We start from the raw sequence: 22309 nt of genomic DNA, 5'->3' as shown, positions 1-22309 counted from the left end.
TTACTTTTTTAATATTTCTAAATAATAATTACAGTTAAATGAAAATGGATATATAATAATGCTTGAGTTAATATGAGTTATGTTGGTTGACTGTGGAGGAGATGTACCAAAACTTATCTGTAATTGATTGATACATTTTCTACAGATGTAAAGAAAGATGCTGTACCTGTTTTAAACTAAAATTAAAAAACATTTATTAAAAAAAAAACAATTTTCACTTTAAACTAGTTTCCCAATTTATCAGATTAATGACCACAATATAACTGAATTCAGTACTGTTAGTTAAATTCTCAAGCAGAGCTATAGACCAGTACTCAGTAAATTATAGATGCTGAGAGATCTTTTTTTCAAAAATGTGAGAAATCACAGAGAAGATGTTCCTGTATTTCTTTTTCTGGACTAATTCTTGAGCAATTCATTCATCCATTCTTAAAACATTCTATATTGTTAGGAAAGTTATCCAAGTACTTTTGACATTCTTCTCAAAAATCCCACAAAATATATTAAATTCAAATAATAATGCTACAAAGCCAGACCTATTTATTCACAAGTAACACATACTGAATACACTAAATATTATTTCATAGTAAGTACAGATAGGATTGTCCTGAAGTTCAAGTTATTTAAATCTTGAATAATTCAATAAGGAAATGGAAAGGCCAGAAATAAAAACTAATGGACTCTGAAGTTTTCAAAAGTGCGAGGTACATGTGCATTTTAGAAACAGATTTTAAAAAAAACTCCCATATTTTTTCCTCCTAGCCATCCTCAGTTTGTTCTAATGAGATGTCATTTCATTAAAGCTTGTGACCTTTGCCATACATTATTGGAAGATTTTTTTTCATCCAACATAAAGAATGGAATGTCCAACCTTTGTAATAGTTGAAGACATCCTGAAATATTTCATTATCTGAGATGATGTTAAGTGTATCTGAAGAATCATTACTAGACATGCTTTAGCTAATGCAGTTTCTTTTTTCACCACTGCATTTTCTTCTCCATCTACAATACAGGTGTCAAACTCACAGTGTCATGTTGCCATCAAATAATGTTTTGCTAAGTTTTTTCTTTCACGGAGCTGGGGTGGGCATGGTCTGTGCGTGATCCATCTGGCCTATGGGCCGCCAGTTTGACACCCCTGATCTACAACATTGCAGTTGATTCTGAGAAAATCATCACATTCATAGAAATATATTCTGGAGTACCAAGAATTCTAATCATACATGAAGGAAACCTGACAAAACCTTGACACAAACAAGTTGACTACAAGCATGTTACATCTTATTGACACCCCATGAAAAAAAAATGCAGATGTCAGTCCCATTGGCACTCACCCAGCCTACTATGATGTTTGGTGAACCCGTATCTATATATTTATCTATATTTATAGCTACACACACAGAGATTCTACTTATTCAATATTTTTCATCCATGTTAATTGGATATTTATTTATTAAACTTGCATGCCACCTGATTCCCGATGATTCTGGTTCACAAAAACCAAAACAAGGAAAATTATAATGATTTAATGATTTTTTTTTAATGATTTTATTTAACATTTATAGGCCGCCCTTTTCCCTGAGGGGCTCAGGGCGGCTTACAATAGTAAGGAAAGGGGAGTGAAAGACAAAATACAGAAAAGAAAAAAAAAATGTGAGATAACAAAAAGTACTAAAACACAACATTCACTCAGCATTCGGGAGGGGCAAGAAAATTTATCCCCAGGCCTGACGGGCTAGCCAGATCTTGAGGGCTGTGCGGAAGGCCTGGACTGTGGTCAGGGTACGGATCTCCACGGGGAGATTGTTCCATAGCGTCGGAGCAGCAACAGAGAAGGCTCTCCTCCGGGTGGTCGCCAGTCGGCACTGACTGGCGGATGGAATACGGAGGAGGCCCGCTCTATGCGATCTGATGGGACGCAGGGAGGTTATTGGCAGGAGGCGGTCTCTCAGATAGTCAGATCCACTACCATGGAGCGCTTTATGGGTGGTAAGTAAGACCTTGAATTGCACCCGGAGATCTACAGGCAGCCAGCGCAGCTCGCGGAGGATAGGTGTTATGTGGGCGAACCGAGGTGCGCCCACTATCACTTGCGCGGCCGCGTTCTGTACTAGCTGAAGTCTCCGGGTGCTCTTCAAGGGCAGCCCCATGTAGAGCACATTGCAGTATTCCAGCTTAGAGATCACAAGGGCTCGAGTGACTGTCGTGAGAGCCTCCCGATTCAGGTAGGGCCGCAACTGGCGCACCAGGCGAACCTGGGCAAATGCCCCCCTGGTCACAGCCGATAGATGGTGATCAAAACTCAGCTGTGGATCCAGGAGGACTCCCAAGTTGCGGACCCTATCTAACTAGACCTACTAAAAGGAAGGAAAAGGAAAAAGAACTCCCTCGAAGGTTCTTTGATCTGGAAATAACTTGATGATTTAAATGAGTATTTGTTATGTTATGTTACACTGGTAGATGGTAGCAACTGATCTGATAGCCTTCTGATATCACTTCTGAGTCTTCAGTTTCAGTTGATTGAACAGAAGTATGGCCTCATGATACCATATTCTGTATACTGATTCATTCGGTTAAGTTTGTATTTGTGATTTTATGGTGCTTCTGTGGTGATATTCCTCATGGGACAAGCTATTAGTACAAGAATTGGATTACCCAATTGGGCACTATTACCTGAAATGGAGAAACAGAATTGTTTGAAGAGGAACTGAGTCCATGGCATTGAGTCCATGCTAAAATCCCCATATTCTATGGTTTTGCAAGCATTCTAAGGGGCAGTTTTCTAAATGCTAATATTTCTTTTTATTTAAAAGTTATGAGAGTATTCCAAGGACAGGATAAGCTTCCTTTCCTTTGTGTTAATATTGACTCCCAGATATAGAACTTGCTTGGATAGCACTAGCAGGTTCTTGGCTATATTCATCACAAAGTTTTGTTTCTGGAAATAGCCTGTGTTAGGCTTTCTTTGCTGCTTTTTCAGATCACTGTGATGAGTAGGTAAAAAACGTAACTTTTTTTTCAGATAGTCAATTATAAATACTTGGTGCTGATGTTGATGTGAAATTACTTAATTAAAATTAGGAATCTTTCATGAGAGGCTATGATTGGAATGTGCAAGTTGGTCTTTAACAAATCTACTGAGGTTAGAAAGTTGACAGATAGAACTGTTTCCACCTTTATCTTTGATGCCTCCATTCTTAAGGTTTAGATCCTTAAGGTTTGGATATCTATCCAATTACATTTCTTCTTGAAAATACAATTATTCATCTTTATCCTAGAATGTTTCACTTTGATCTTGAGGATAGAAAAGATATATGCCTTTTGGGCTTCTTGTGAGCTCTAATGCATATCTCTGATTGTTTCTAACATTTGTCTATCTCTATATTTTCCAGTACATCTAAATTCTAGAAGTGGTACAATGCTGTAGGTATTTAACTTAGTTCTTGTCTCCCCTGCTTGGTGTTAATGCTTTAGTTGGCAAGAATGAGACAGAATTGTTTATTCTTTACTATGTTTTCAAAAATGAACGGCCTTTGAACAAATACAGATATTTTCTGGTATGTGCCCTCTCTGTTCTTAGGAAGGATTTAAAATGGTTAGAACCAATTTTACTACGTCTCTGTATAACTTTTCCAAAAGACTGTGCTTCAAGAAGGCTTTTGATTAAGGCCTTAATCAATAGGCCTTAATGTGTTATCACTTCTGATGCCTTAGATCTGGCTTACAAACTGCAGTTGAACTACTCATACTCTGATCACTGAATATATTATCTGTGGTCCCATTCTCCCCCCCCCCCCAGAATTACAATGTAGCAATTAGGGATACCTTTGATTCACTGATACTATATATTACTAGCCATGCCAGAATATAGTTAAGAGATGTAACGTATTGGCTACTTCTGGAGGTATATTACTCTTGGCTAGTTAGTTGATTTACACCTATTTCTGGGGGAAAAACAAATTTCTACAGGGCAATGAGTCATCTTCTGGACAAACCTACCCACTCAGTTTTGGCAAACAGTAGGGAATAATTAGAGCTTTGAATTATACTGTTGGGTTCTTATTGATATCTGAGCTTGGCTGTTTTCCTGCAGACAATATGTTTCCAGGCCAGGTAACATTATAGGCCACAGTAGAGGAGAGATCCCAACTGTGGACAAACAAACTTGGAGGAGGAAATGCTATATGTATATTGCTGTAAGCTTTTAGAGAAAAAGATGGAAAGTACCACAGATACATATAAATAAATAAGCATCTCTTTTTCTCCACTGCATACATTATACTCTGCATTATTCGGGGTGCTAAGCTGCTGCTTGACTCCATCTCTATTGCCCTCCAGAGCACCTTTAGAAGACAAGTGAAAATAAGGAAATCATTCTGAGCGTTGAAAGCCAACTTTATGCATCTTTTCCTGTGTGATTTACAGTTCATCTGAATTGCCAAACATTTCAAATTCATTGAGCCTGGACAGCAATCCATATGCTTTCAACACTTGCTCTGTTAGTTGAAGGCAAGGCAATGCAAAACATTGGATTTTTCAGTCTGAAAAAGGAAATACATTATTTAAAAATATTTTAAGGAGTTTATTTTATTTTTAGAAGAACTGGAGAAAATATGTTGCTCTATGGAGTTGTAAAATACTTCAAACCTTTTCATGTAATTCTGGATAAACCGAACAGTTCCAATAAAATAACCATTTTGTAAAAAGGGAACAGCTTTTGTTTTAATTTACTCCGTCTAAAGCTGAGGACTTGACAGTTATTTATCCATCACAATTTTCTGCTGACAATTCTTAATATAAGGGGAAACTCTCTAAATAAGACTTTAAAAAGAGAATTGTGACATTACTTGTGACTGGAATAAGTATAAATATGTGCTGAATTCAATTGTCCTGCTTATAATAATTTTTATATCTATCAGGAAACAATTCAAAAAGAGGATAAAGTCAGATACTATATGAAGATTGATAATACTTTTGAAGAAGTCAGAAATAGACAAGGTAATAAGAATAATGTATCTTTATATAGTCCTCCTGAACATACAGAAATTCATCCAAGTAAATTAGTAAAAATGGACAAATTGTTAACATTTCTCACAAACATTATAATTTAATTGTTAGAATCAGTGTCTGCTCCTGTAACCTCTTATCTTTCAGTCACTGTGTATAAAACACATCATAAATTAAATAATGAAATGGAATAATTAAAAGTCTCAGCTATTTTAAACAGTTTTAGTGATTTCTTTATTTCATACTTATTTGGTCAAAGTTCAGCGTAACACATCTATCAGACCAAATATGTCATATTATGTCATCAATCAGCTCCTATCCTTCTGTCACCAAATCGATCAGTCATTAAATTCAAGTTGCTACTTTCTTCTTACTTTAATTATGATGTGAAACATCAAAGAAAACCAAACGTGAATTTCCTCTTGAAAGGCTAGGCGAATTATTTCCATTAACCAATAATGAGAAAGTTTGAAAACTGTAGGAAGTTCATTTCAGTATAAAGTGGGGAGAGGAGGAAGAAAAAAATAATTTCATGTAGGCTTCCAATAAAAAATCTTTTCTTGCAAAAATTAGAATTCTTTTGTTTTCTGCTATTTACAAAAAACAAAATCTTACACTAACTCAATTTCCAGTCCTTCTACGATTAGATGAAAACTGATCACATGGATGTCTTAATATCAAAGCTGTGATTATTGGCATTCTTGTGATAATTTATTTGCCTATTTGTTATTAAACACCGGTATGTGTGCTTCCTTTTTATCCAAGCAGGAAAGTTGAGGAGCATTATACCAAAAATTATTATATACACAAATTAAATATAAAATAATCTAAGTATTCAAAGCGCAAAAAGATGAAAAAAATATTAATATGCTAAAAATACGCTACCTTCTTGGTTCACATTCAAAGGACATATTTAAGCATTGTAAACAATTGCATTGTTAATTTAAGTATGCTACAAGGGTGGAATCAATTACAGCTGTGTGAAAAGGTCCTGCACGCTTTAGGGTTCATGACATTTTTTGGATAGGTCATTGATTTTATGATATTTTATGCTAACACCTATGGTGGTTTTTTAAGTGAAAAGCAAGAGCTTTTTGCAATTTGGTGCTATTTAAATAGGGATTGTGAATTTTCTCGCATGATGACAAAGGATGCTTACAATGACTATGAAAACCGATTAACTGATGCATACCCAGTGGCATACGTGTTGCAATTACTAAGGCCAATGCTAGTGTTTTGTTAACATTTTATGTGTTTGTGACCCTGAAAAGGACGGTTTAGGTAACCAAACATGGTTACTAATATGAAATTGGCCAGCTCCTATTGCTTATCACCAGACAGCATCGCTTCGGCAAAGACTATAAGCCTTTGCAGGTGATTTTTGGTGGCAATGTGGTGCCAGGCTGCAATAATGGATTCAATCAGCTCCTGCTTGGTCTTCAGATGCTTCTTGCTTATTTTGTAACCAATCTTGGTCCACAAGTTCTCAATTGGGTTCAAATCCGGTCTCTGAGCTGGCTAATCCAGGAGTCGAACTCCATACTTTTTCATCTACTGCTGAACGGACTTGGCTCGATGACAAGGAGCGTTGTCATCCTGGAAGTAAAAGTCCTTCCCTACAAGTTGCTAAGTTGAAGGAAGCAAGGTCTTTTCTGGGACTTCAACATACTGATTGGACTTCATGATTCCCTGCACGATTTGTATCGAAAAAATACCGGAAGCAGCGATACAGCCCCAGATCATCACGTGCAATGGATGCTTCATAGAAAGATTCAGGCTGTACAGCCTAATGCTTCAGATGGAAATCTTCTGACATACTTATTGCACTGATTCCCAGTCAAGTAGAAATTGCTCTCATCGCTGAAGATGACCTTGGCCCACTGTTTGTTGGTCCACTTGGCATACTTCTTGGCCAACGAACGTCGACGAGAGCGGTGAGCGTCTGTGAGTAAAGGTTTACTTTGAGTCCTGCAATCTTTGAGCCCTCTGGCAAGCAGTCTGTGACACACTGTGCTTGTGCACACTTTTACATCACATATTTCACCCCAAATTCTTGTAATCTGAGGTGAAGTGAGCTTCCTGTCAGCCATCAAAATGTGTTGCAGAGCCCAATCTTGCAGTTTTGTCGACTTTCTTGGTCTTGCAGAATGGAGCCTGTCATCAACTGAACCAGTTATTTGGTATTTTCAACCACTCTGCTCACTGTGGAGAGATGGCATTTCACTCTCTTGGCTATTTCTGTACAAGGGTAACCCTCTTCATGAAGCACAATGATGCGATGCCGCTGCTCAGTACTGGTAAAAGCAAAGGCCTTCATCCTTGCCCACAGCCAGAGCTAAATTAAATGTCTCAATGCTTTTCATGCCTCTTTATAGTCAGAGAGTATGACAACATTGATTGCCTCATAGATTTAGCCTCTTTGAATTTTGATTGGTTACCAAAGCTTGCTACTGATTGGCTACTTTTGATCCTAACATTCTCGAAAATTCAAGTTGTGTTTGTTTTAGCACATAAACTCACTCAAAATCTTTAAAAGACTTTGGTTATATTAATAAAAATTATGCATCTCAATCCGACTATAGAAATTTTCATCAGTACTAATTTTGCATGGTTTCTATGAAAAGTTGATTAAACATGTAAATACAGCTTAAAACTGAAAGCATGCAGGACTTTTTTACACAGCTGTATATATTCCAATGAGGGGTTCTAGCCAGCATTACTGTAGTTTGTTCATGTGCGTGCTTTGCGCACCTGTGCTGGATACGCATGCCCATTCAATAGTAATTGTACCGTGCATGCACAGAACACATAAAAAAGATGGTGTGGGAAATGGAGGCGACCGGGGAACTGGTTTGGGGGCGGGGCCAGCCTGGGTCTCTCCTGGTTCTGTGATCCATGCCAGTATACCATTACCACTTTGGCTGAACTGGACCAAACCGGTAAGAACCAACCTCTGATTCCAATATAGTACATTCCTCCTATATTGAATCTAGAAATCCACCCATTGCTTTCCCTAATTTGATTGGGACTGGCCCTTCTTTGATACAGCATATACTTTGTGACAAATCGTTCACTGCAGATTATTGCCAAGGTGATAAACAAGGCCTACATACTAATTATTATATTCATTTTAATGATTTTGTCTGATGAAAAGCTAAGTAACAGCTTTGATCTGTATGATACATTCAACATATTAGGAGACTTATCTATGTATTTTTTTAAAGTACTATCAGTTTGCCATGCTGCCAAATATCATGTGTATTTTGATATGAGTTCAGTTTCCACAAAAATGCTCAAACATACATTATAAAAGGACTAACACAGACTTAGAAAGACTAAGAAAGGCATCTTTTACAACTATAAAAACAATATGCAAGTTTTATTTATTACAACTAAGCTGTATTGTTTATACATTTAATGTGAAGTAAGCTAGCTAATCAGAATACAACTAACAGATCTGTATTCTGTGCTTTATTGGATAAAATTGCCATCTCAAGACAAACAGGGAACTATAAAACAACATTTAAAGCTTCATGAAAAACATAGACAGAATGAAGAAATCTGAGGGTGCAGTTCACCCATCCTCTTCTACAAAGACTTAATTGGTACACTTTTAACTGAAGAACAATTACATATCAACCATTTGTAACAGACTAACAGTTTCCTTAAATTCATTGCCAGTCTCTACAACAACATTCCATTAAGCATATATGCAATCAGATACCTATGATGAATTAAATAGTTGGGGGGGAATTTCTCCAAAGGCAAACAGCCACCACCAATTTTCATATTTACTTTCACGCTCTATCAATTCATCTAGAAGCTTTGAGAATGACACTGTTATTTTTGTGCACTGATACAAGACTTACCACTTGCCCATTTTGAGGATTTTTATGAGCATATGGAGGTCCTCGGATGTGATTCCACATTTGGCCAGAAGTCATTGCAAAAACAACGCACTGAGAAATAAGCAGAAATAAAATATTAATTTACATACATACATACATACATACATACATACATACATACATACATACATACATACATACATATGTTATTTACAGAGGCGGTAAGAAAAGAGGGGAAGTATATGTTACATACTGATGTAATCTAGCTTTAGAAAGAAAATCCTAATTTGTGGAAATGGTTTTTACAATCCGCCTGGTGATTTAGCTTCACTATCAATAAAAGAAGACTTAATAGATAAGCAAAATATGATTTAATCCTATCATGAGAATACAGGTTTATTCTGGACTGGCCTCATTAATGGATTTAATTTTTATCCAATATGAAAAATTACAGTGATAAGATCAATTATTTGGGGTTGAAAACTAGTTCATTTTTAAGTAAAGACTAATCCTCTTTTCAGACTCATACCATATGGCAGGTATATGTTACATTCTTCCAGAAGCCCAAGATATAATAGAGGACAATGCCAGCCAGCATTAGGATATACACCTTTCATATGACCCATTGCATAGAAATGGGAGGAAAATACAGATAGTTCTCGACTTAGGACAGTAATAGAATAGAATAGAATTCTTTATTGGCTAAGGACACTCAAGGAATTTGTCTTTGGTGCATATGCTCTCAGTGTACATAAAAAGATAAGATACATTCGTCAAGAATCATAAGGTACAACACTTTGAGTATTGGGAATTGTTGTGAAACTGACACCTAGGCAAGGAAGAGGGATCAAGTGGAGAATTAGCCTTGAGTTGTTATACAGCTGCAAGAGATCTAGGGATGAACCTCCTTCTAAGTTCCATGTGACCTTTTTTTGTTGTTCCCAAGAAAAGGCAAGCAGTCTGGGGAGATTCTTATATTACAGGCAGAATACAATAGTTACATTGAAACCTACAAGTGTGATCTGGTTGCTTATGTCTGACAGTAATACAACCCAGAATTATGGCTGTAAGTCACTGCAGTTGTAAGCCAAGGCCCAATTTTAAGGCTTTTTTCAAAAGTTAAGCAAATGCTGCAATCATTAAGCAAACCCATTCATTTGAAAGGGTATTTTTGCCAGGAACTAGCAAAAAATTCAGAAATTATAGTCCTGCAACCAAGAAATTGTGCAACCAGTGGTAAAGCTGGCTACCCCACTGAACTTGGTTGGGGGAAGCACAATCATTTACAATGTACGATAGGTGGGGATGCTTTACAATCTGTAAAATGAGGGCTATGTGTTGTTCTCCAATCATTGTAACAATTATATGCCACCATGGGTACTAACCTCACTTCCACATTTCACCACTGGTAAATAAGATAAAGGAAAATGGAAAATCAGCTACTTGCAACCGTTTCTCAGAACATGATTGCTTATACAATTAGGAAAAAATCATTTCTATAGTGTTAACATATGTTAGTAGGTGGGATTGCTAATTGCATCACATTAAAGTAGAATCTTAGCTGAAAAGCAAGGATTACATTTACATTATTTGTCTTTTACTTATATGCAACTCAAAAAATAAGAATACCTACAGTAAATGCTAGTCACTATAAAAAGCAACAGCCATGTAAAATGCTATTCAACCCATGTCTGCAGCAATTACAATCTCAAACAGAATGCAGTAGATTTCTAAAGACATGTAAATTTGACCCTAAATTAAGCTTAATGCTAAATTACACTCAGAATTCATATCCCATTAAGCAACAAATATACTATGTAACAAACAACCTCCTCCTCTTCTTAATGCCTATTAAACAATACTACAAAACATCTGGAATTTTCATACAGCCCTGTACGAAGTGTCACCTAGCAACTATTCCAAATTACAAAAGATGCCCCAAAGTAACTTATGATCCAGTTTAAAAGTTTCACCAGCTACAGCAGCCCTGAGGTCATTTAGCTTCATGACTGACTGAATAGATGCTACAGTGTGCCTACCCACCTATTTCCCACAATCCTGTCCTGCAGGTCCCTATAGACACTGAGCCTACTTTGACACCCCTCAAGTGTCAAAGGGTTCCACACATTTCTCCACACCTCAGTCACTGACTGCTCACTTACCTTTTACCATGAAGGGTACCTTCTGGAAGCTCAGCAGATTGCATTGAGAATGAGAGCAAGGTGCCTCATTTGTCAGCACCCCCAAACCACATGAATGCAGCTTGGAAGCAGTGCTATTTTTACAATGGTTGAACTGAGAGTGCTCCAATTCTGCATGCTGGAGGTTTTTAAGAAGAGATTGGACAATATTTGTATGAAATGGTGTAGGTTTTCTGCTTGTACAGGTTGGATTAGAAGACCTCCACAATCCCTTCCAATTCTGTTATTCTGTTAAAATCTACAGCGATAGGAATTATGATGTTCATTTATCTTCTATCAAACTATCAAGCCAATACTGAGATATTAAAAAAAAAATCTCATGAGGATTTTTTTATGTCTAAAAAGGAACTTAGGCCCTATTCATATCCATGAGTTCAGATTCATGAGTTCAGGGAAAGAAAAAATGATGCTGGCAAATGCATTCATCCTTATTTATTTATTTATTGATTTGATTTATTATTCCCTTTTTTATTATTAAGTCATCTCCAATCAGAGTATAAAATAAACAATAAAAGAAAACCATGACCATTAACACAAATGGACAAGAAGAACAGAAAAGGGCAGGAAATGCAACAGGGCAGATTCAATCAAAAGCTTGTTTGAATAAGTGGGTCTTTATCTGATGCTGGAAATTTACAAATCAATCCATTTTCTATACATGAAAGCTGGCTGGGTGACTTTGGGCCAGCCATTCTCTCTCAGGCTAACTCAACTCACGGGGTTTTGTGGGGAAACTAAGAGAAAGGAATATTAGATACGGTATGTTCACTACCTTAAGTTATTAATAAAAATAGTAAAGGCAGGATAAAAATAAATATTTTGGAGGAGGAGAGTTATTGCTTTTAATTATTATTTTTATCTTTGCAGGCCACCCAGAGTCACTGAGAGTGAAAATATTAATTTTCTTTATTTAAGAAAATAAGTCTAGGAGGCAGAAACAAATGTATCCCCAAATTCCCCCTAAAGCCAAGTGCTATCGAATGGGAAGGGACTTACCTTTCTTAAATTTTATCAGCGCCAAATTTAAAAGTGTATTTGAGCTCCACTTTAGCAAATTTAAAACATTGTATATATACAGAATAATTCCAGTCTGAGCAGCTTTTGTAGCTTGAGTTTAAAGTTTTTGGAAGCTGAAGAAAACATCTACATTCAACTATTCACAAAGCTGAACGTAGAGCAGCTTCAACAACTATGAGCCTATTGTGTGATAGCCATTTGAAAAATGTCAGCATCTGGGCCTTTTTGCTATTTTAATGCATTATCTATTAATAAGGAACAAACTAGCATGAATGCTAGCAGATGTTAATGAACCATCTAACTCAGATGCAACCTGGAGGCAACATAAACTCACATCATTATACAAGTCCTCTACATCTAGAACTGGATGATTACACAAGGCTTGGGAAATTGGGTTTATAGAGAACACTGGTCTTCATTGTAGTTTCCCCTGGGCTGCTTTCCTTTTCAGAATGCTAGGAAATATAGCTCATTTTATTTTCATTTTCTTATTGTTTCACATTTTATAATATTCAGTTCCATTTCCTTGTTCCTGTTATTGCATATTTGAGGTATCTCAAATTCACATACTCTATGGCCTACAAAATTGCAAATACTTCATGAAGCACATGGTGAAAGGAAACTTTCTATACTATGTTATGCAAATAACTTCTTCCTATTTGTGGAACATATCAGCCTTTCTATATCAATAATGTTTTAATTGCTAAGTCATGATAATACAGTAATGCAGTTGTTCAGGTGTTTTTTACCCCTTGAACATTCTACATCCAAATTATTGAAGCATTATTATCCAATTTATTTTCTAAAGTAATATGGTAACTTTTCCCATCTGAAAAAAAAAGTCTGATCCCACGCTTTCTCCAAGAACAAATTCTGATGTATGAAGTCACTCAAGTTAATTCTAAACCAGACAGAAGTAGCTTGCTAACAATACTGATTATATAACTGATCAGTGGATCAGAGCCATGCCCTGTATAGACTTATTACATTGGGCTATTAATTTTATTTTAATAGACTTACATAGCTTAGCAGCACAGAAAACAATAAAAACAGCAGTCTACCCGCCAAAATCAACATAAAAAATCTATTAACACTGTAAAAACTACTGGCATCCATGGCAATACACTCCTATATATCCACATACCATCTTACTGGTCTCTAATTTGTTCTGTTTCATTTTTATTGTTCTTCCTGTTAACTACTTTGTCATTAACATAACCTATAGAAAATAGATGAATAAGTTGCAAATAGATTTAGTAGTTTAAAATTTTTGGGAGTGTTAGGGGTGGGAACTAATGTTGTAGTAATATATTGATCATTATTCAACTAGAGGGGATAATATATGTATATTGTGAATTTTTGATGCATATTTTTAATTTTTTGATTGTTTTGTGCGTAGGTTGTTTTTTTGGTTTCTTGATGGTTGTTGTTTTATGTGTGTGTGTGTGTGTGTGTGTGTGTGTGTATATATTCTCAAACAACAACCAAGAAGCCAAATAAAATGTACCCTTGAAGAGTGTTCGGAGACTTCAGCTTGTCCAGAATGCAGCCGCGCGAGCGATTGTGGGTGTGCCTTGGTACACCCACGTTACATCTATCCTCCGTGAGCTGCACTGGCTGCCTATTGGTCTCCGGATACGCTTCAAGGTGCTAGTCGTTACTTATAAAGCCCTACATGGTATTGGACCTGGGTACTTGAGAGACTGCCTTCTGCCAATTACCTCCCATAGACCCATCAGATCCCACAGATTAGGCCTCCTTCGAATTCCATCTGCAGGCCAATGCCGGTTGTCGACCACCCGGAGGAGGGCCTTCTCTGTGGCTGCTCCGGCCCTTTGGAACGATCTCCCCGTGGAGATTCGGACCCTCACCACCCTTCAGGCTTTCCAAAACGCCGTTAAGACCTGGCTGTTCCAGCAGGCCTGGGGCTCCTGAGTTCCACCCCTACTCGAATTGTTGTGCGTGTTGTGACTTTTTAAATTTTTTTGTACTGTTGTTTGTTTTTTGTCTTTTTACTTTTTTGTATTGTGACCCTTCCCTTCTGGTTTGTCAGTCACCCTGAGTCCCTCCGGGAATAGGGCAGCATACAAGTCAAATAAACCAACCAACCAACCAACCAACCAACCAACCAAAGGGTTTTAATCTGTATTTTTTGGAAATAATCATTAATAATTATTATATAATAAATAAAAATTATAAAACATATAATTTATACTTACACACACAATTTTATGGTAATTATAAAACAAAGTACACAAATCTGAAAATTGAAATGGAATGATTATGGCATAAACTCTCCATGATCATGATGGTCCCAGTGATTATTGGCACACCATCCCAAAAAATCTTGGAAAGCATTTAGAAAATCTGCACACCTGACAAAATTTTAATCTGTCAATTGCAAAAGATTTGTATACACACATATATCACACTGTTACATTATGACTTCTTAAATTTGGGGGAAGAACTGAATTATTTTTAAAAAATCAACACCTGTTAAATAATATGCAGTTTTGGTTTCACATTTTTATGTATATATAATATCATCAGAAATTGATCATTTAATCTGTCTTTGTTGTAAATAATAATTGTAGTGTTACAATATTATTCTATAATAAAAAGCACAATAATAAATCAAGTGGCCATTTGTTGAATATCACATAAAAGCAGCTCTGGGATCAATTGCTGATGCTATTCTTGCTTGTTGATCAGCAAAAGCAACAGCTTCAACATTAAAGTGGCTGAAATCAAAGAAATGTGGAAATTTGCTCATCACTTTCCAATCAGCTCTGGCCCGAGATAAGACAGAACTGTGTAAGATGTTTTAAAGATGACAATGTGGACAAAGTGTTTCTCCTTGAAGTGTTAATATAGCTGTTGAGAAGCTGGTAAAGCTTCTTCAAAAACAACCTGTATGCACAGCCCTTCTACTGGGACATCAGTCAAGAGAATCATCTCTGCGTGCACATAAAGACAGCTGGAGATAACTCTCTAAGCAACTGCTAAGCTTGGCAAAGGATGCTACTGCTTTAACACGTCAAAGGAGGATATTTTGTTTGCACAAACACACTTTACAATGCTTTTGAATGCTCTGCACAGCCCTAATAATTACCCAGGTGGGATCTGACCCACAGCTGATCTTCTTGAAAAGGTCTACAGCAGGGCAAATTTGTATGTGTATCAGGTCCATCAGGCTTTAAAAGAATAATTATAATCCTTAAGCAGAATTTCACTGAGAAGCTCAGAAGTATCAGGCAGGACATTTTAGTGAGTAACCAATTGTGCACTACTTAAAAGCTGTAACATAAAAAAGGAGTTTTTGTAGGCATGGGTATACTGAATTGACAAAAAAAGCTGGAGATATTGGTAATATGAGATTGAAAAAGAAATGAATATGATTTTCATATGGTGATACCTTCTATATACTTCTGATTTTCTTTTTCTTTTTTGACATTTTATCCTTTAGAACTACTGTCACTTTAATAAACACTTACCAATGTTGGAACCAATTAAAATTTAGCTAAAATACCGGCACTCTCCTGACTGCTTGCCCTTACTCAACCAATACTGTTTACTGCCCTTGAGATTAGGCACAGCTGTTCCTGTTATGATTTTGTAATCAATGCTGTCTTTCTCTAAGCTATTCACTGATGCAGCACTTTCTCATTAATAGTCCAAAGGAGACTTGAAACTCCAGGATATAGAGAAATGAATTATTTAAATTCAAAACTTTTTTTTATTTTTAAGTTGGCATACCAATGCAACCATTGCCCAACCGGTCTTGTTGTAGATGAATTCCAGGTTGTTTCGTCGCAAGTAGAGCAAACCGCCAACCAGCGACACCAGGAGGGCCAAGGCAATAGTACCTGAGTAATTTGGTGGCCTGAACACTCTGATCTGTAAAATGAGAGGAGGGGGATTTGATTAGTATAATTCTACTTTCTGATACTAAAAGAAAATGCAATCTTTAAACAAAATTGGCAGCTCATGATGAAACTCATCTGCATGAAAATCAATCAAGCCATCTAAATACAACTTTATTTGCTGTTATGAGGAAAAAAATCTTCAAAACATAAAGCCAATATGAAGAGAAGGTGTTTCTATGAACATGTACACATGCTTAAATCCAAATAGAAACTGTTATGCTTCAGGAAATAAAACAATATAAATACATAATTTGTACTTTGTTAATTAAATAAAATCAATCTTAATATTTTTCTTTAAAGAAGAATTTTATAAAGTTGCAGAAAATCTCCCAAAGTCTGGAGTTCTGTAATCTAAGAAGGAAGGAAGGATCTTACGTACAATGAGTCAGTCTGCAATGAACTACTATAATTTAAATATATTTATTACATTTATATGTCACCCATTTTCACTATATAGAATAGTAAAATTTATCCCATTCAAATTGCACTAGCTATAGAGGAGTAGACCTAGCCTATTCAGGTACTGTATATAGTAAAATACTAACATAATAGCATGCAGTCTTCATAGGTGTTATTATTGTAACTGGCTAGAGAAAACAAATTCAATATACAATGCACCAGGGATATATTGACTACTACCAAGTATAAAGTAATCATTGGTGGCATCGTCACTGTATTTATATGGCAACAATAACTACTGTATCTCTTTATAGAGAAAGTTTTTGTTTAGTTCTCTGACCAGTGTGTCATCTAACCCAAATTTGGAAAATCTATGTACCCTTTCAATGTCACTGAATTTAAGTCCCAGCAATTCCAACCAGATGGTTCAAAGTCTGATCTCAAGTAAAACAGATAGTGAAACACATGGTTGTGTCCATCATAACAGCAATCAAGCACAAAACTATATTTGAGAGAATGTGCTCAAGATAATGGGTGAAACATCTATTGTGGGTTCTATGAGGGAGGTAATTATCAAACTGGCGACAAAGCAGCTATGGGAAGAGAACAAGCTGAATAAACTTAAAGTGGAAAGGATTTTGTTTAATCTCTCTGTAAAATAGAAACAAATGCAAAACAGAACAAGATCTATTCTTGGTGAGAAGAGTTCTTGTTTTATCCCATCTTGTTCAGGAATACGATTAGGAATCATTTGATAAATGAACTCAAAATATGCTTCCACCCCCATCTCCCCACCAAAAGATGTGAAACAAATCCATCTTCATTTGATTATTAATATTATTCACAGTATAGGAATCCCAAATCTGCCATTTGTTGGAAATTACAAGAGACAAATCAATGTAACTAGCAGGCTTCAAATGAGTGGAAAAGTGATTTCAATAATTTTGTTCAGCACTTGTCAGCCTCTGCTTTGCTGCTTGCTTTCGGCTGCCATTGAAACAGGGAAGGGGGGCATGGTATTTGAGTGGGGAAGTATTCAGTACAGGAGTGATTGTAAAAAGGGAGTTGTTCTCACCATCTACTGCACATGCTGCAGATAGAGGATTTGCCGCCAAGGGCAACTGTCCAGCATACCAACCTGATGATGCTTTTTGAAGATGTCTCCCACATGACACCTGAGAGATGTGCAGATTGGACCATGGGATGGGGTTACCAGGGGGAGGGGGTCGGGTCACATATGGATATCTATGATTATGCACATTTTTGCTTTAGATCTTGCTTTGCTTAGCTGCTATCTACTCATGACCAGTAAAAGTACTCTTAATTCTGCAAAATGGAGTTGAGTGGTTTCTTTCTTGGTTACTGAGAGAGGCTGCCTTGACAGCACTCTTGCTACTATATCCGTATGCAGTTAAATAATGTTTTTCAATGTATTTATGTAACTACACTCTTATAGCATTAAAAAGTCAGACTTCTGGAATTATTATTTGCAATAAGTAATATTTCAAGTGGATGCTTACATTAATCACCTAATTGGTATACTATCATTCCTCATGTTCTGTTAGGAAACAGCAAGATTAATATTTTAGCTATGCAAAGCAAGTTTGAAATACATCATTATTTTTTCATCTTTACATTACTATAGAACGATGAAAGGGAACTGTTGGTACTGTTATTATTTTAATACTTTTTTGTAGGAGAATATTGTGTGTGTGTGGAGGGGAGGGAAAATCATTGAAGGGTGAATCCCAATTCCTAGGTCACTTTGTTGCAGAACCTAGAAGATTAAAGTGGGTCAGTCTTTTTCTTTTGTTAAATGACTTACGTGAACATCCATTCTGTCAGCAATCCATTTAGCTAACTGTTCTGCAGCAAATCCAATTCTCTGTAGGTCAAATGTGTCTGCTCTCTTGGGCTTACCTTTTGGGGGGAAATGCATGAAGGTTGGAGCAGAGTTCATATTGAGCTGAAATAGACAACAAAGATGCCATCAAATACTAAATAAACATTCCAATTCTTTATCAGTCTCTTTGAAATCCATTATCATGTCGTAATATGATACAGAAATTCTAACAGGTGGTGTTTCAAAAGCTACTAACCTTCCTACAACACTCCAGTTATGTTGCTATAATAATAATATCAAATATCTTACAGGTCCCTGTGAAAATTGCTGACACACTGAAATTTCAGAAATTTTGAATATCCAAAAGGCTAAATAACTGGGTAAAACCTGATAGGGAATTTTGAGTGAGAGAAGCAGCTCTGTAAGTGAAAAAGAGGTCATTTTCCTCCCTGGTAACCTCAGCATTTGCCCCGGAGCAACATTCTTCCAATGTGATTGTTTTCAATTACTGAAGTAAAGTATCGTATTTACTTGCATAAGAACAGGCCAAATAAATATGAATAAAGTCATATTGCAATTTGATAGAGCTATGACCCTGTAACAATTACAAGTTTGGCACAAAATTGTCTCTAATCATGTGTATATATGCATAACTACTTTTATTCAGCAGGATGGTATGTTTGCTACACAACTGAATTATGCTAGATAAATATATTATTTAAGTATTGCAAAATTCAAATTATCTATTACAATCAAGTGAGATACTAAATAATTGCATTTATTCCTATTACAACATATTCTGTTCCTTTGCTGAATATCTGTTGACAGCTCAATGTGTTATAAAATAGCACTATGAGATACTATGAAACACTTTTTTTTTGACAAATGTGATATCTCAGATAATGATGTGTGGATTTCCTGACTGAAACAAGACACTGTTTTGTGACTCTAAGACAATTGAAAGTTTTCATCTTTTTAAATTTCTTCAAATAAGTACTTGCACAAACTCAATTATACATAACTAGGTGAAGGGAATGCTGTGGGTGCTGCTTTCTCTGATACAGGACAAAATAGATCACATATTTCCTGCATTTTTCTTTTTTTCATAAATACATTTTCCTTTAACAGCACCATAATGACACGACATTCTCCAGAAAGGTAAATCTATTTCCTAAAGGTCATTTTTATTCTTTGGGTTGGACTGGAACAAAACAATAATCAAATACTTCTAATAATTCACATTAGCCTAGATGGCTGGGAAATAACTTAATGGCAGACTACTTTCCCATCTCTTCTTTTTGCCTTTTTCTTATGCAAGAAAGATAGCAAGAGTAACATTTGAGGGTACCTATAAAAAGTCCGGCTAAGATTCATTGGATGGGAAAGAACAGCTGGGAGGGCAGGAATTTTAGGAGCTATAGTCCCATTCCAGAAATTCCCCCACCTCCAAAAAGGCAAGGGAATAATTGTTGGCCTATTCATTCTGGGGGACTTTAAAATTCACCCTCTGCAGTTAGATGAAGCCCATTCTTTTTTCTTTTTTTTTTTTGCATCTTGCCTTTGGGGAAAATAAGAATTCCATATTCCATGACTTGGTGGACACATTGAATGTTCAATTCAAATTAAACTCAACCTTGGACAGACAAGGGAGAAACTAGTCAAAAATTCACTGACTTGCTCTGGGGAATCTAAAGCCTGGATTAGATAAATGTTGGAGCTGGGTCAAAAGGATCGAGTTCATTAGCATTTTGTAAGCAGGTAAACATCATATGTGATGTTTTTCTCTGATACCAATTAACGTTTTACAGTGGGGTTGCATCCCAACAATCTCAATCAAAAGAGGATTATGTTTCATCTTAGGGTTTTAAAATATATATAAATAAGAAGAATATTTTTCAAATGTTAGAAAATAAGGGGTATTAATAAACTCATTCAAGCTGCGTTTGGGTTCTAATGACATGATAAACATACAGTATTCATGCAGTTTGGCAAATATATAGAAGTAGCTTGCCACTGCTTACTTTTAGGGTCTTATGTTAGCTATAGGCTTGATATATCTCCCAACCAGCTACAACAAAGATGTGGCCTAATGCAATTTAGCTTCCAAACAAAAGTTATAAACTAGGTATCAATGCTACACTATTATGCATAGAACAAGAAATACAAAGTGTTTCCAAAGAAAGGATTTCATTTAAATGTAGTTTTAGTAATCTCTAAGGGACACCCTCACCTGCTGGAAAACATCTGCACCTTCATCATAATCAACTAGAGTGAAGAAGAGCTTGTTTGAGAATGCTGAAGAGTAGCGCCATGAGTTAGCCAATACTTGATATTCTTCATTAGCTTGCCTGAAAGTAAAACATAAACATAACACGTTCAAGTTCTTAGCAAGTATAACAGCTTGAATTAGCTGTTTCCCTGCAAAAAGTTATTGATATACAGTAATTACCTGCAAAACCCTGCTAAGCTATCTGAGCCAAACCAAAAGATGGAAAAATAAAACAGAAATAATAATTAGTTGTTTACTTATTGTAAATATAACAAAGATTGAAAAGAAAGAAATAATAAAAGCAAAATTATTTTTTTGTTTCCAAAGTACCTATAGTAATAGGTGCCCTGATGCAATGCCAAAATATCACTTGAACAACATTGGCATTGACAAAATCACCATTGGTCAATTGAAAAAGGCAGCTTACTTGGAACAACTTATAACTTATGATGGTTAGAATTAGGGTTGGGTTGAGCCAAACCAAAACAGGTAGTTTCTAACTTATGACCACAATTGGGACAGGAATTTGTATTGTAATTTGTTGTGGTCATGAGTCAAAGCATCACATGACTGAATCCCATTTTACAACCATTTGTACCAAGTCAAGTCACTACAGTTGTAAAGTGTAGTGCATGAGTCCTGCAGTTGTAAGTCAAATCATGTGATCTAGCTTCTCCAATGGCAGTGTCCTCCCCTCATTTTTTTGCTGTAAACTGCCAAAAATATCACAAATCATGATCACAAAGACCATAGGAGGGTGCAAGCAGTCATAAATGTGAGTTGACTGCTCAAATTGTAATCATGCGACTGTGTGGATGATATAACTGAATTTAGATTACATTGAACTTTTCCGGAGGCTAATTCCAAGGTTAATTCAAATCATCCAGCAAAAGGTTGTAAGCTGAGCAACACCTGTAAAGGCATGCCTTGATTGAAATTTCATGTTTGGAGGAGGGGGAGAGGACTAAAGACAAGTCTACACTGCAAAGAAAGCTTTCATCCTTTTTTTCTTTTTAGAGCACTGGTCTAAATTTAAGAGGATGTTTTAAGAAAACAACAACAACAAGAACAACTGACCCATGTCAGCTGCTGATAAAATAAGTAGAAAGGAGAGAACTGGGAAATCTTACTCCATACCATTAACACAATTATAGTCATTTAGTGGTGTTTTTTTAAGTAACAGTTTTTCTAAAATTCAATTGTGTTGGGAGGATCTATTAATCATGTTTACGTAAAAGAGAAGCATTAATGGATCCCATTAGCTTTCTTTCATTTTTCTTACTATATTAATATAAAATACCATTATTTGTGTATTGAGAAGAATGCACATAGAAAGCATTGTCGTATACTTATATTCATCCAGTTTAAATATTGGCACAACTGCCACTCAAGCAACAACAACAACAACAACAACAACAAATATTAACTCTCCCAGCCTTTCTTTCCTTTTAGTATACCGAAAGGTCACAGAGTTTTGCATAACCACCTTGCAAACATCTTTTCAGAAAAACTGGTTTCATGGAGGGAATAGTAAGAACATGGAATGAAGTAATAATCTGTGTGGCCAAGTATACAGGAATAGTATAAAACTGCTTAGGTCAGAATATGCAGTGTCTCCACTGCACCCCAATTCTTCATGGGTAAAGATGACAAAAATCATTTGCATGTTGAAATCAAGCCTACAAACTCCTCCTGAAAACTCCTTGTGTAGGTAGTCCTCAATTTACAACCACAATTGAGCCCAAAATTTATATTGTTCAATGAGAAATCTGTGAAGTGAGTTTTGCTCCATTTTATGA

The 22309-nt window shown here is 36.1% G+C and overlaps 1 protein-coding gene and 1 pseudogene across 2 annotated transcripts in view; both read right to left on the bottom strand.

The window, feature by feature from the left end:
- LOC148043872 (uncharacterized) overlaps nucleotides 1-22309 on the bottom strand; it is an 802025-nt pseudogene that overhangs the window by 503424 nt on the left and 276292 nt on the right.
- The window catches only part of TUSC3 (tumor suppressor candidate 3), a 163057-nt gene that overhangs the window by 55545 nt on the left and 85203 nt on the right, over nucleotides 1-22309 (bottom strand). For both annotated transcript variants that reach the window (XM_087724456.1, XM_087724455.1), the window contains exons 3-6: nucleotides 20472-20589; nucleotides 18224-18364; nucleotides 15830-15970; nucleotides 8877-8966 (exon numbers count right to left, since the gene is read on the bottom strand). In XM_087724456.1, the coding sequence (XP_087580582.1) occupies nucleotides 8877-8966; nucleotides 15830-15970; nucleotides 18224-18364; nucleotides 20472-20589 (490 nt within the window). The remainder of the gene's footprint in view (nucleotides 1-8876; nucleotides 8967-15829; nucleotides 15971-18223; nucleotides 18365-20471; nucleotides 20590-22309) is intronic.

This window comes from Thamnophis sirtalis, unplaced genomic scaffold (assembly GCF_051295495.1).
Source record: "Thamnophis sirtalis isolate CommonGarterSnake01/CBP01778 unplaced genomic scaffold, rThaSir2_p1.2 scaffold_10, whole genome shotgun sequence".
NCBI lineage: Eukaryota > Metazoa > Chordata > Lepidosauria > Squamata > Natricidae > Thamnophis > Thamnophis sirtalis.
Note: the sequence above shows the minus strand (reverse complement) of the source record. Positions and strands in the feature narration are given on the sequence as shown.